General features: G+C 40.8%; 1 protein-coding gene across 9 annotated transcripts in view; it reads right to left on the minus strand.

The window, feature by feature from the left end:
* Positions 1–368: 368 nt before the first annotated feature.
* MAP3K7 (mitogen-activated protein kinase kinase kinase 7) overlaps positions 369–13883 on the minus strand; it is a 72380-nt gene continuing 58865 nt past the window's right edge. For all 9 annotated transcript variants that reach the window (XM_037894486.2, XM_037894485.2, XM_037894484.2 and 6 more), the window contains 4 exons: positions 9676–9790; positions 7572–7633; positions 6868–6983; positions 369–3503 (listed from right to left, as the gene is read on the minus strand). In XM_037894486.2, coding sequence (XP_037750414.1) covers positions 3323–3503; positions 6868–6983; positions 7572–7633; positions 9676–9790 — 474 coding nt within the window. In that variant the 3' untranslated portion in view covers positions 369–3322. The remainder of the gene's footprint in view (positions 3504–6867; positions 6984–7571; positions 7634–9675; positions 9791–13883) is intronic.

Raw genomic sequence — 13883 nt, forward strand, 5'->3', positions numbered from 1 at the left:
GCAGTCCAGGGGCAATGGGACAGAGTTGGGATAAAGTTACTGTTATCCAGAGCGACAGGATGCTCAATGGATTGATTGCAACTGCTTATGTATTCCAATGAAACCTCTCACACAAATGCGTAAAGTGTGTGTTAGGAACAGAACCAGGCAAATGTCTCCAGGATAGGATTGTCTGAGGTGGATTCAGTGTTGACATGCAGCTGTGGTAGGATCTGTTTGTCCACAGCTGTCCCTTCGCATGCATCAAGGAAAACAGCAATGAACAGAGGAGTGTTCGCTTGGTGGTACCGATGGCTGTCCCCCACAAGCCGTATGATTCCCTCACAGATCAAAGATGCCATGGCAAGTGGTGGGGCATTACAAGTCTGTCAAAGTCTCTCAGCTTTTATTAATCCGATTCCTGGTAACGTAATACACCCCGCAGCAGAAAGCCACACTGCTCATTCCCACATCATATGAAATCATTCACCATTTTATGTACAAGTTTTGAATTACAATCTTCAACTTTTCATCAAAAAACAAAAATAAAGCCTAAAAAAGCATTTTTGGTAAAACCACTCAGTATACAGAAGCATACTTTCATTACACAATGTCTTACACAACACATACTTTCACAAAAAGCAGAACCTGTTACTGTTTTGAGAATGAGGAGGTAGCGCCCAGACAAACCTAGATATTTCACATCCATGACTAGAGGGATAGCTTTGAGTAAAAGATATGAAAAATATGTCCTGAACCCTCCAAAATAGTTTAATAGAAAAAATAAAAGTACGTTTGTAAACAACTTTAAAACAAAAGCCTTTTGAAAATGCTGTAGTCACAAGATAGATTAATTCTCCTTGGCTCAAACAGCCATTGCTATCCTCTAGGTTTGCTGGGTAAGATGTACAAGGATTTTGCCCACACAGAAGACTTCACTGAGAAAGTGGAGGCAAATAGTTCAAATTTTTGGTGGAATTAGGGAAGGGAAGATTGAAAGGCAAAAGGACATGAACTCTATATTCCCTCTGGAAAATACAGTTAGAATGGCAACACAATCTAAGAAGTGAATGGAGTTGAATTCCACACACTATACAGTACTTATTTTACAATCTGAGACCTTCTTCAATGTAAACTTAAAAGGTTATAAGCAACTGTTCTAACTTAGGCTTTTGTATTATGTACCATTAAATGAAGTTAGCATTCCTTTCACTTCCATTATTCCAATTTTGCCGTAAAGTGACTTTGCACAAGAAGTGTTAATATTAATTTATTTAAACATGTTTCATTATGACACAAGAACCTCTAACTGTCCTGGGAAATCATTTTGCAATTATTAACCATGCATGTGAAGTCAAGCATTAGTATTCATTCTACTCTACTTCATGCTTAAACACATGCTAAGAAGCTGCTGAACACTGACTGTGTCCATTTTGGTAGATGGACAGATGTAGGCAAACAGCAATGCTTTGGATCACTTGTGCTATTCCTAATACTACAGTTATTTTCTCTGCCAATTACATTTTGCTATAAATATGTGTGCCCTTAAGTTGATCCCAATATCAGTTTCAGCTAACTAATCAAATTATCTGCTAAGGTTTCGGGAATGATAACCCTTCCTTTATTTAAATAAAGTGAGGGAAGGGTTTTAACTCCAGAAAGGCTTGCCAATAATAGGTTTATTTTAAAGTTAGAATGACACTGTTCATTCAGTAAGTTATCCTTCATCTTTGATATTCTTATACATTCACAATAATATCAACGTTTATCAGATAGGAAGAAGAGGGGAAGAAAAAAGTTGTGAGTTTTTTTTACCACTAAGTATTTTACCAAGCGCTACTAATGAACTCTTGCACTAATTTATTCATCTGAAATGAAGCCCAACAACTAAATCATCACAATAAACTTTTGATCATCTTGCTGGTATTTTGATGAAACAGAGACTAAGTTTTCATTTTATATTTTCTCTTTGCAAAATTTATATTTGCAAAAGATTGTTATTAAAACCTGAGTCTGAGAACTTAAAAATAGTTTAGGATTCTAGTAAGAAGTGACTCAGTTGGAAGTTAGTTTATAATCCAAACAATTTCGCTGATTTCTGCCTACATAATCATGGCAAATACAGATACTGACCATTCCATGTTTTGTTTGAGTTTGTTAAATGCAACTCTTCAGTCACAAAGGCAGAAGGCATTCTGTGGCGGGCTTGCTTTGAACACTTCTCAAACAACTGAAATAACTAGGATTTACGAAGGAGACTAAGCCATTTCTCTCATTTTCTTACCAGCTTCATCCATCTGCATTCCCTACTTCATATCATATTTTTGTATTTAAAAATAAATAAAAATCACTCAAGTCCTCATCTCTTTTTCCAAAACAAACTTATTTACATGTATGGTGAATATGGATGTTTTCTTTTCAGCATTTCAGTAAGGGTTCAAAAAGATCCCAATAACTAATATGAAGGGAATGATTATATAGAACTTTATATTCATTTGCTTTCTGAATTGACTTCCAAAGATGCTACAGGCACAAAAGCTTTAAAGATTAACACACGCTTCCACACATTTTGATTTTTTTTCTTTTATACAAGAGACCCACTTTGCTCAATGAATCACCGTCATAATTTTTTTGTCCAGTATGATTAGGTGAAACTGCATGACACCCCACTCCTCACCCCAAAAAAGTAAAGAAAATACAGCATTTTGCTTCAAATATTTTATGAATGCAAGATTACAAGGAACATATTAGCCAAAATGCAGGGCTATCAAGCACTGAACCAGTGATGTTGGCATCAGTCTGACTACCATTTTGCATGTGGAAAAATGCACTAAATCTACAGGTAAAAGGCATCACTAATGCATCATGAATTACTCTGGTCAATCAACATCAGCTCTGCAGCATAGTGCATGAGAAAATGACTGTTGTAAATTTGTTTGAGATGAGACACAAGAACAAAACCATTCTAAAACAGAAGTTTTTGTTTTGCTCTTATTGAGGTAACATCAGAAATTAAAACAAGATCTTACAATTTAGCAGCCATTTTAATGCTTTTGTTAGGCTAGCCTTCACACACTGAGCACGTGTACAGCCACAGTTCACTGTATTTGTGTAAGCTGAGTGCTGGTGATTAATTCAAGTCACTGTTCTCCCACCTTGTTCAATAAACCTGTTGAACTGAATATCCACCAAAAGAAAAGGAAAATAAATGACATTCTAAGTGCAACAGACAAATATAGGCATTCTGAACACATCAAGAAGCTAACACTCATGAGCTGTCATAATAAGGAATAATACAAAAGTCTTTTCTGTGCATATTTTTGATTTGAAAGGTCCCAGTGAATCATGATGTGCCTTGCCGTTTCTGTTGCTGATTTCTGATGACCTCTAACTGTTTTTTGCATTGCTGGTAGTAAGTTGAAAGACTTTTGTTTTCGTCTAAAAGCTTTTTATGTTCTTGTACCAGACGGGATGTGTTTTGCTGGTCTTTTTCATCCTGGTCCAGTTCTGCTATTAGCTCCTGTCTAAAGATAAAAAATGTTAGCATTAAAATGTTATGGAGACTGAGAAGATTCATAATCTGCTTGTTTTTGTGAGTAGTCACTATTGTATATTTTTATTTTTAACCAAATAAAAATTTTTATATTTCATTTGTCACTATGAGTTTATGAAGAATGTGTCTCAGGTCTACTTTTTAGTACAACAGAAAGGCCTAAGAGTTCACAACAACCAAAACCTCTTGATTAATCTTTGGTTCAGTCTGGATATAACATATGAAGTAATGCTCTATTCTGAAATCAAAGCTACATTTATGCAATTAAAACTAACTGCAAAGCAAACTCCTGATTCCTTATCTCATGCCTTTTTATAATAGCTTTTAAGTTCAATTCAACTGAAGCCAAGTATCACAGATAAATTCATTAAACATATTTAGCCACAGTTTCCCCAGATTCACAGCAAAGTAGTCACATTTACAAAGTTTTAAACTAGATGTTAATTTTAAAATCCATTCAACTTTTGAAATACGGGATTCAACCTGAACTCATGAGATGGCAGATTTGGTTTTTAAATTATTCTCTATACTTCTCAGTACATGAACTGAATACTGAATGCAAACAGAGCTTTTCTATACATTATTCTAATCTGTAAATTTTTTTAAAAATCTCACTAAGTAAAGGCTCCAACCTTACAATAAAGTCCATGCAATGGGACCTGCATCCTACATACTGTCACTCAAAATCACTGGGACTTGACATGGATGAAGGAGTCTGATTGCTCAGAGCTCATTGCATAACAGGAACCTAATGTCTTGCCACAATTTATTCAGACGAATGGCTTGTCTTCACTACGGGGGTAAATTAACCTAAGTTACGCTACTCCAGCTACGTGAATAACGTAGTTGGAGTCGACGTAGCTTAGGTCGACTTACCCAGGTCTTCAGGGCACTGAGTCAATGGGAGACTCTCTCTGGTTGACTTCCCTTACTCTTCTCGGAGAGCTGGAGTACCGGGGTCGACTGGACAGCGCTCTGCCATCAATATAGCGGGTCTTTCCTAGACCTGCTAAATCAATTCTTGCTGTATCGATTGCAGCAACCCTGATCTCCCTGTAGTGGAGACCAGCCCTTAGTCCCTGATCCTGCTCGAATGTGCATGTGTTTAAGGTTAAGCACATGGAGTAATCGTACACACTTCAATGAAGGACTGGGACCTTAAAAAGTAAAATCTGTTAAAAGCAACACTCCCACTTCAGCCAAGAATATTTTTTTCAATGAATATTTATTAGTAACTGCTATGCTCTGTCACTCAAACCCTTCTGTCTAATAAAGCCATAAAATGAAAGGTACTGAGACAGAGATATAATACTCCAGTACACAAAGATACACTTCACTTGTCTCATCTCACTATTTCTAAATCTATTTTTTCTCTTCGCAAGAAGTTTAATTTTATGGCAAGAGTCATTAAAAAAGTAGTGTGGTATAAACACATGAAAAAAAAAAAAGGAAGAAATTTTAGTACAAGATGTCACAAAGTTGTTTAACTCTTTCTGGGAAAAAATGTTGAACTAAATCTCTTCATTTTTACACTGCAATTCTCTATTTTGAGCTGCACCCCTGTTAAAATAGTGGAAACAAGGGTCAGGCAGACTATTTTCACAACTTTCATTTCAGATAATTGATGCAATAAGTATTCAAAATGTGTTCCAATAATTATTTATAGATGAGCAAAAAAATTCCAGTAGGCTGACTACAAATTATTTTACAAAACCATTTATCTGGCAGCTAACTAGAATGTATTTTATTTTACCATTTGATTGTGGGTTGATGGGGGGGGGGGGGGGGGGCAAGTTGTCATCAATATTTAAAGACAAAATGGTAAAGAAGAAAGTTAGTGATGCTAATTCCCACTGAACGATTTGTAATTACTGTATGAAAGATGGAATATTTTCCACAACACATAATTTTAATTACTTCATTCATCAATAAAGACACAATATCACTAACACAAACAATGTTTTTCTTTGAATACACATGGATAGATATATTATGGATAAGGAAAGAACAAACAAATGTGATTTATCAATAAAAATGGAAGAATTTTCTGTTTGGGCTGTCTGGAAAAGGAAGGTGAAATGAATAAAACTATACTCTTGCAGGGTGAGATCCTAAAGTTAGGAAAAATAAAATCATCCTGAAAATGAAACTCATTTTACACAATAGGTAATTTAAGGATTTTCAGAATCAAAACTATTTAAAAATTATTATCTAGTTTTAAAACTCAGAACCCCAAGGACAAATATTTCGGAAACCTTGTCCTCAGGATGCTAAGCTGAAAAACAGAGGAGCAAACTTTGCCCATATTTTCTCCTGTTCTCAAGCCAGGCAATCAGAAGTCCCATTCTGTACCCTGGCTCCTGCTATCTCCACTGTACAAGAGCCCTAGACACCTCTATTCTCCTCTCTGGTCCACCCCCAACTAACATAAAAAGACAGCCTCCTTTTCTAGAGGGTTGAAAGCCTCATGCTTCCTACCTGTCTGACCTCAGCCACTGGTTGGCAACTTGTTGGTTACTCCCATCTCCAACTTCAATGCTCCATGCATGCAACCTCCCCAACACTGCTTCCCAATTCTATGAAAGCACTGAATTGAATATCTAATATATCATCGTTTTGTTTACCTGAAGCATCTACAGGCATGGAGCCTCTCAGTTCCCTGTGGCCGCAGTTTGCCGTTCCCAGCCAATGGGAGCTGTGGGAAGTGGCGACACTTTCCGCAGCTCCCATTGGCTGGGAATGGCAAACCGCAGCCACTGGGAGCTGAGGGGCTCTGTGCCTGCAGATGCTCCAGGCAAACAAAATGTCCCATCCTGACCCGCCAGTGGCTTACCCTGATGGGCCAGGAGCTGAAGTTTGCCAACCCTGAAATATAGGGTTGGCTTATGAAAGGGTCACACAGTTTTTACCTTTTTTACTTATCCATCGGGGGGGGGGGGGGGGGTCGTCTTATAAACAAGCCGGCTTATGATTGAGTATATACAGTAATTATTATATTAAATTGCAATATGCCTTGACAGAAAGGCGACCTCCAGCTAATATAAACAGGTGTTACTGATCGTCAGACATAGGTGTGAAACTTTTTAATGTAAAAGTTGTACAGAAGACAAATTGTGACATTTAATAAGTTTTTCAACTACTACTAATAGATCTATGTCAGGAGCACAAATATTCTATATTTTTGGGAATTAATATTAAGTTTGGGAATGGTGCATTGATTTTTCTGTAGGAGAAATTATTGCATTAAAATACAACATAATTAGTTAGGATTATTATGCTGGTGCAAAAGGAATCTGTACATGAGAACAGAAAGCATTTACAAGCATTTTACTTACTTTCTCTGCAACAGCAATGCAATTTCTGTCTGAACTTTCATATATTCTTGTGCCATTTTACAGTGCTGTTCAAATACAGCCATAGATTCTTTGGAGTTTGGGCATGGTGCTAGAGGCTGGAAATAAATCAGACGTTAAAATCTAATCAACTGATATCTCAATACATAGTGTGTTAGAATGTGTCTGCAATATATTTATACCAGCTTTCAGAAACTAGTAAGCTTTTAAAAATAAGTGCTAAACCATACCCTGGAAAAATCTTAGTGCACTGTTGCCAAAACTGAATCAGACCTAACATCTACGTTTATTGCTCTACCACATTCTTTGTTACAAAGGACGATGATCAAAAACACTATTTGATCACCCATGGAACAAAAAGTTTGGATGAGACTGTAGCAATTTTATTCTATGACCTCAAGCTAATTTCTTATTCATGTTTTTAAACTAAGATTTCAATTTGTTTTAAGGATCATATTTCCCAGGGCTTGTTTTTAATAGCTTGATTAAATCTGAGTCAACCAATCTCAGGTTACAGAATAATTTTTTTTAGCCTTGTTCAAAAGTTAGGCAGGACACAAACATCAGCGAATATGCAAAACAATATTTTTTTATGTCACTCAGGAAAAATAAAAAGATGAAAATGCTTTTCGACTAGTTTAGACTCAATTTAAAATTTGATTGCTTGTAAAATATACAATTATTACCTGCAACTGGTGATCTAGTGTAAGATATGCCATTGGGATGGAGTTATCTGACCCATTGGTATCTGTAACAACAATACCACAACTGTAATATATTTTCAATTGAGTTAATTGTACATTTCCATGTACGACATCCATAAGACACTATACTTCCTTAGCAAAAAAGGATTATTTAAACAAAACTAAACATCAATATGCAGAACGGTATATGGAAATATCAGTTTTTTTGGTTTGTGTTTTGTAAAGTTATTTGAGAATGACAACATTATTAGAGTACGATCTATCGTACCGAAAACAAAAATTAAATATTACACTTTTATAAATTTCTAGAGGCCATTTTAGTTGAACATAGGTTTTTTTTGCACAGAGTTTGCATTCTGGCCGTCTGTTTATGAAGTTATTCGCTATGCCATTCTTGCTTATGAGGGATCAGCCAATCAGCCTACCCATCAACCGAATTTAAATTAACGCTGGGCAAAACCAGTTCTGAAAAACAAAAATGAACACAAACTTTGTTCAATCATGACATGACTGACTTTGGTCAGACATGAAACCAAACCTATAAGATTTGGCAAATACCACCTCTTCCACCCAATATGCACTAGGACACCTTTCTCCCCTATACTCTTAGGGATAGCAGATGAGTAATGTGGGAAACTTATAGCAGCTCTGCTGGACCTGGCTGCTGTTCCTCTCTTCCAAAACAGTAACGCCATGGGCCTTCCCAGAACTTTCCCTCCAAATTACACTACATGCTTCTGGAATCTCACATGCTTGTATCTTTAGAAGCCCAAGATCTGAGGGACACAAGCCTGTTGCTAAATCTTAAGATACAGCAGTAGGGTTAAGTGGGGAAACTACTGGGTTCCAGCACTGTGTGTGACTGCTATCAGGAGAGCAAATGGTAGAGGATAGGTGGGAAAGAAGTAGGCTGCCCCAAAAGCATCTGCCATAAAGTAATGGGTGGTGGTGGCGAAAATGAAAAGGTGTTGCCTCCCAAAGATTACCTATCTCCAAAAGCAACTTCAAAAAGGTAAAGGAAATGGGAGGGTGAGAAAAGAGAAACTGCCTTTCTCCTCCTTAACAAACAGCAAAATGAGAACTAGGGATAATGACTCGCATGCAGACAGTGAGTACCAAAAGAGGGCTATCCAAGGTCATGCTGTAACCAACCTTGCCTTAAAATGAGAACTTTTTGAAATAGTTTTTCTGATATATTCTACCCCCGCCCCCAAGACAGATTTACGTAAGCCATGAACTAAAGACTTTCTGAAAAGGAGCTGAGACTCTGGGCTCCCAGTGCTACATATAATTTCTGAGGCAAATATGTCAGAAAGTCTTCCCACTTCTGATCTTAGGATGTCACAGAGAACTGATGGTGTTAGTGTGTTGAAGTTCTGATCCTTTTATAATGGTTTGTAAGCACTAGACTAAGTGTATAAGAATTCTTTAACTAGATTCCACTATTACATTACACTCACTCAACCATGTGTTATAACAAAAAAAGAGAGTGATACTCTGATAAACAAATATTTTACATACTTCTGAAATAAAACGTTATGCTAACTTTTTGCAAAACACCTTGCAATAGCACGTGTGGACATGCCTTCTTCCTCCACCCATGCCTCTCCAGATATGGGCCTGAACCTGCCACCCTTACTTATCCTGAATAGTACTTTATCCAAAAAGGTGGCTCACTGAAATCTAGAAAAGTGTATTTATAATGTACACACACAATAAAATTTTGCCTTGTGTTTTAAAAAATTAGCATCAAAATTCATGTTCAAAACTGTTAAGTAGAATATTCTATTTATAGGCACATCATAGGAAAATTCCATATTTTGCTTTTAATGAACTATAGTTAAGAGTTTATTTAATTTCACTGAGTCTACTTAAAGAATTTGTACAACAACCAGTGAGCAAATGCAGTAATGGTTTTAATGAGTCTGAAAACTAAAACCAATCAATTGCTCTATTATTCAAGTTCTTTGTAAAGTTTACACACACACTGATCTTAATCAAAATAAATTATAAAATAAACCTCTCTTAGAACTTTAAGACTATAAATAAAACGAAAAAAAAAACAAAAACAAAAACCAATCACCACCTGTAGATTCATCAGGTGTCCATGGAAGACTCCGAGCTGGCTTTTCAGAGGTTGGTCCTGAGGTAGTGATCATTCTCACACTAGGACTAGATGACCTACTGCTGTTTCTGCTTTCCTGCACAAATAAAACAAGATTTTTAAATAAGACACTGATATTCTCATGTGACAGTGACGAAATCAAACAAGGGAAGATTGGTTCAAGAGTTTGTTTTATTAGCCCTTTTTGAGCTGGCTAACTGATACAAAGAAACAAGAACATTCATTTCTATAGTTTTTCTTATCCGGAAAGTTCTCAGAATGCTTGATAAACTTTACGAGCATATATAGAAATTATATAGGAATCATTTCACCAGCACCTAAAATTTATCTTTGAAGTATAACAGCAGTTCTCAAATTTCATTGTATCGCGACCCCCTTCTAACAACAAAAATTACTACACGACCCCAGGAGGGGAGATTGAAGCCCGAGTCTGCCTGAGCCCTACTGCCCTTTGTGCGGGGAGGAGAGGGCGGGAGGAAGGGGAAAGAAACGGGGATGACAAACCCAAGGGCTTCTTCTGTGGGCCGGGGGCCTGTAACCTGAGCTCCACCACCTAGGGCGGAAGCTGAAGCCTGAGCCCCACCTCCCCGTGCGGCTGGGCTTGGCCTTATACAATGTACTCAAGAGGTTGCATTTTGAGCATCCTGTTACGATTCTACATAATTGTCACAGTCAAGTCAGAAGCTGCATTTATTAGAACGTCAGCTTCAGGTTTGAGAAAACTAAGGAACCCAGTTCATTTCCAGTGTTTCAGCAATAAGAAATTAAAAGACTGCACACAGCTAGAAGTAGTTCAAAAGTTAAGCACGTAGTGAGATGCAAACACATGTACAGACGACTACATGGCAGCCCTGCAGATATCAGAAATTGACACATGGGCCAAGAAGGGTGCCGACAATGCTTGTGCTCTAGTTGAATGGGTGATTATGATCGCTGATGGAGGCACTTTTGCCTGATCATAGCAGAACTGGATGCAGGCTGTGATCCAAGATGAAATTCTCTGGGTGGATAATGGACGAACCTTCATCCTATCTGCCACCCCGATGAACAACTGCGTCGACTTGCAAAATGGCTTCGTCCTCTCGATGTGGAAGGTTAGCACTCTCCTGATATCCAGGAATGGCAACGTATGTTCCTCCTCAGACTTATGAGACTTTGGGCAGAAGACTGGCAAGAATATGTCCTGGCTTGTGTGAAATACTTAATCCTGCCATGATTGCAGGGGACTGGACTAGATGACCTCTAAAGGTCCCCTCCAATTCTATGATTTTATGACATTGCAAAACCACCTTAGGCAAGAAAGCTGGATGCGGCCGCAACTGTACCTGGTCCTTGAAGAACACCACATAGGGCAGCTCCGATGTAATTGCCCTAATCTCAGAGACTCTTCAGGCAGAAGTTATAACCACCAGGAATGACACCTTCCGGGAGAGCAGAAGAAGGGAACAGGATGCCAAGGGTTTGAAGGGAGTTTCATGAGCAGCACGAGTACCAGATTCAGGTCCCACGGAGGGATTGGGTCCCATACTTGGGGGTAGAGCCGCTCCAGACCCTTTAAGAACAGGACTGTCATGCTATGAGCGAAGACTGATCTGCCCTGGAACGGAGGGTGAAAGGCAGATATAGTGGCCAAGTGGACCTTAACTGATGAAAGGGACAAATCCTGGAGCTTGAGATGCATAAGGTAGTCCAGGATCAGCTGCAGCGAGGCCTGCTCTGGCCTAAGCTCTTGGGCTGAGGCCCAGTAAATGAATTGTTTCCATTTGGCCAGGTAGGACACTCTATTGGAGGGCTAACTATGCCCCAGTAGGACCTGTTGGACTCGGGCTGAACATTCTTGCTTCTCAGTAGTTAACCATGGAGCCACCAAGCTGTGAGGTGCAGCGCTGCCAGATTTGGGTGCAGGAGCCAGCCATGATTCTGCTACAAGAGATCTGGCCAGTGGGTCAGTGGCATCGGCTTCATCACTGACAGATCCAGGAGCGTGCTGAACCACTGCTGGTGAGGCCAAGCTGGGGCTACCAGGATAACCTTGTCCTTGTCCTGCTTGATCTTCATGAGGACTTTATGAAGCAATGGCACCAGTGGGAAAGCGTACATCAGAGCCCCTGAGCAAGGAAGTAGAAAGGTGTCTGACAGGGAGCCCGTTGACCCCCTGAAATGAGCAGAACTGGTTTCACTTCCTGTTCTTGCGAGTCGCGAACAAGTCCACCTGAGGAGACCCCCACTTTCGGAAGATCTCTCCACCCCGATGTGGTCAACCAGATCACTTGTGGCGAGATGAGAAGGTTCTGCCAATATGTTCCTGGTTCCAGGGAGGTGCGCTGCCACAAGATGAATGGCATGCTGCACACAGAAGTCCCATAGTGAGGACTGATGACCTGGCTCCACCCTACTTGCTGATATAAAACATTGTGGCAGTGCTGACAGTCAGGACTTGAACCACTTTGCCTTGTAACTGGGACCGAAAAGCCTGGCAACCGCCCTGAGCTTCCTGACATTTATGTGGAGGATGCGGTCGACTCATGACCACAGCCCTGTGTACTGAGCTCGCCCAGGTGGGCTTCCAGCCTGGCGTTGGACACCAGAGTTAGCAACGTGGCTGGGGCTGCCGAGGGGACTGCCTGCAACACCAATGTGAGGTCCATCCACCATGCCAGTGATGCCCGGCTGTACCTTGACTACCAGCTCCAGGTTGTGCCTGTTGGGGATGTAGACCGATGCCAAACTATGGCTGCAGCAGCCGGAGGTGGAGTTGAGCATGACGGATCACGTAAGTACAAGCAGCCATGTGGCTTAGTAGCCTTCGGCAAGTGTGGGGGTTGGTGAATGGGAGGTCCCTCACAGTGGAGATTACGTCTAATGTGGCTCGGAAAGGTCTCCGGAAGGAATGCCCTGGACCGCATAGAATCAAGAACTGTCCCAATAAACTCTGTATGTTGCACTGGTACGAGGATCAAATTTCTTTTTGTTCACTAACAGGCCCAGGTTGCAGCATGTGGACTGCAGGAGATCGAGACTGCTCTGCACTTGATACTGTGATCTGCCCTTGACGAGCCAATCATGGAGATAAGGGTAGACCTGGACTCCCCTACGCCTCAGGTAAGCGGCTACTGAGGCCATGCATTTTGTGAAGACCTGTGGGGCCGAGGAGAGGCCAAAGGGGAGCTCCGTGAACTGGAAATGGCACTGGCCCACCATAAAACTGAGGAACAGTCTGCGCCCTTGGAAGAGAGAGATATGAAAAAGTGTCTTTCAAGTCTTCCGGATCCAGGAAAGGAATGCTGTAGGCCAGGGATACCATGTGAAACTTCAACATCTTGAGATACTTGTTGATTCGTGTCAGGTCCAGAATGGGACACAGGCCCCCTTTTGCCTTTGGGATCAGGAAATAGCAGGAGCAGAAACCTTTCCCCCCATATTTCTTGAGGGACGTCCTCCACTTCCTCAAGTTGCAGGCGGTTGTTTATCTCCTGAATGAGGTGTTGCTCGTGAGAAGAGTTCCTGAAGAGGGATGGGGAAGAAGGGTGTGGGAGGGAGGGCCCAAAAACGGAAGGGTACAGCCCAGTGACACAAGAGTTCAGCCCAGTGACACAAGAGTTCAAGATGAGTCTCAACCAGTCTGAATGGTAAGGAGGGAGATGGTTGAGGAAAAGATGGGGCGGATCCGTGGATGTGACTGGGGTGTCGCTCTCGAGTGCGCCCTCAAAACACCCTGCTTCTGGCCTCCATGGTGTTTTGCCAGGCCAGGCTGCACAGGTCAAAGGAAGGAGAAAGGGCGGCAGTGACCGGAATGGCTTTGTCACAGATTCAGGCATATGCATCCCCAGGGAGCGGAGGGTGGCCCGAGCGTCCTTCAGACCGTGCAGCCTTGCATTTGTCTGATTGGAAAAGAGCCCGACTCCACTGAACGGAAGATCTTGCATGGAGGACTGCATCTCCTGGGACAGGCCAGCAGGTTCAAGCCAGGAGCTATGCCTCATGACCACCACCGAGGTGACCACCCTGGCCGCCGAGTTGGCCGCATCCCAGACCATCTGGAGGGAGCACCGAGCTGCTGTGGTACTTTCCTCCACAAGAGGAGCTCTTGGGCCACCTCCTGGGGCCTGGAGTCCTTAAACTTATGGAGGGAGTCCCACAGGTTAAAATTATAATGTCCCAAAAGACCC

This window comes from Chelonia mydas, chromosome 3 (genome assembly GCF_015237465.2).
Source record: "Chelonia mydas isolate rCheMyd1 chromosome 3, rCheMyd1.pri.v2, whole genome shotgun sequence".
NCBI lineage: Eukaryota > Metazoa > Chordata > Testudines > Cheloniidae > Chelonia > Chelonia mydas.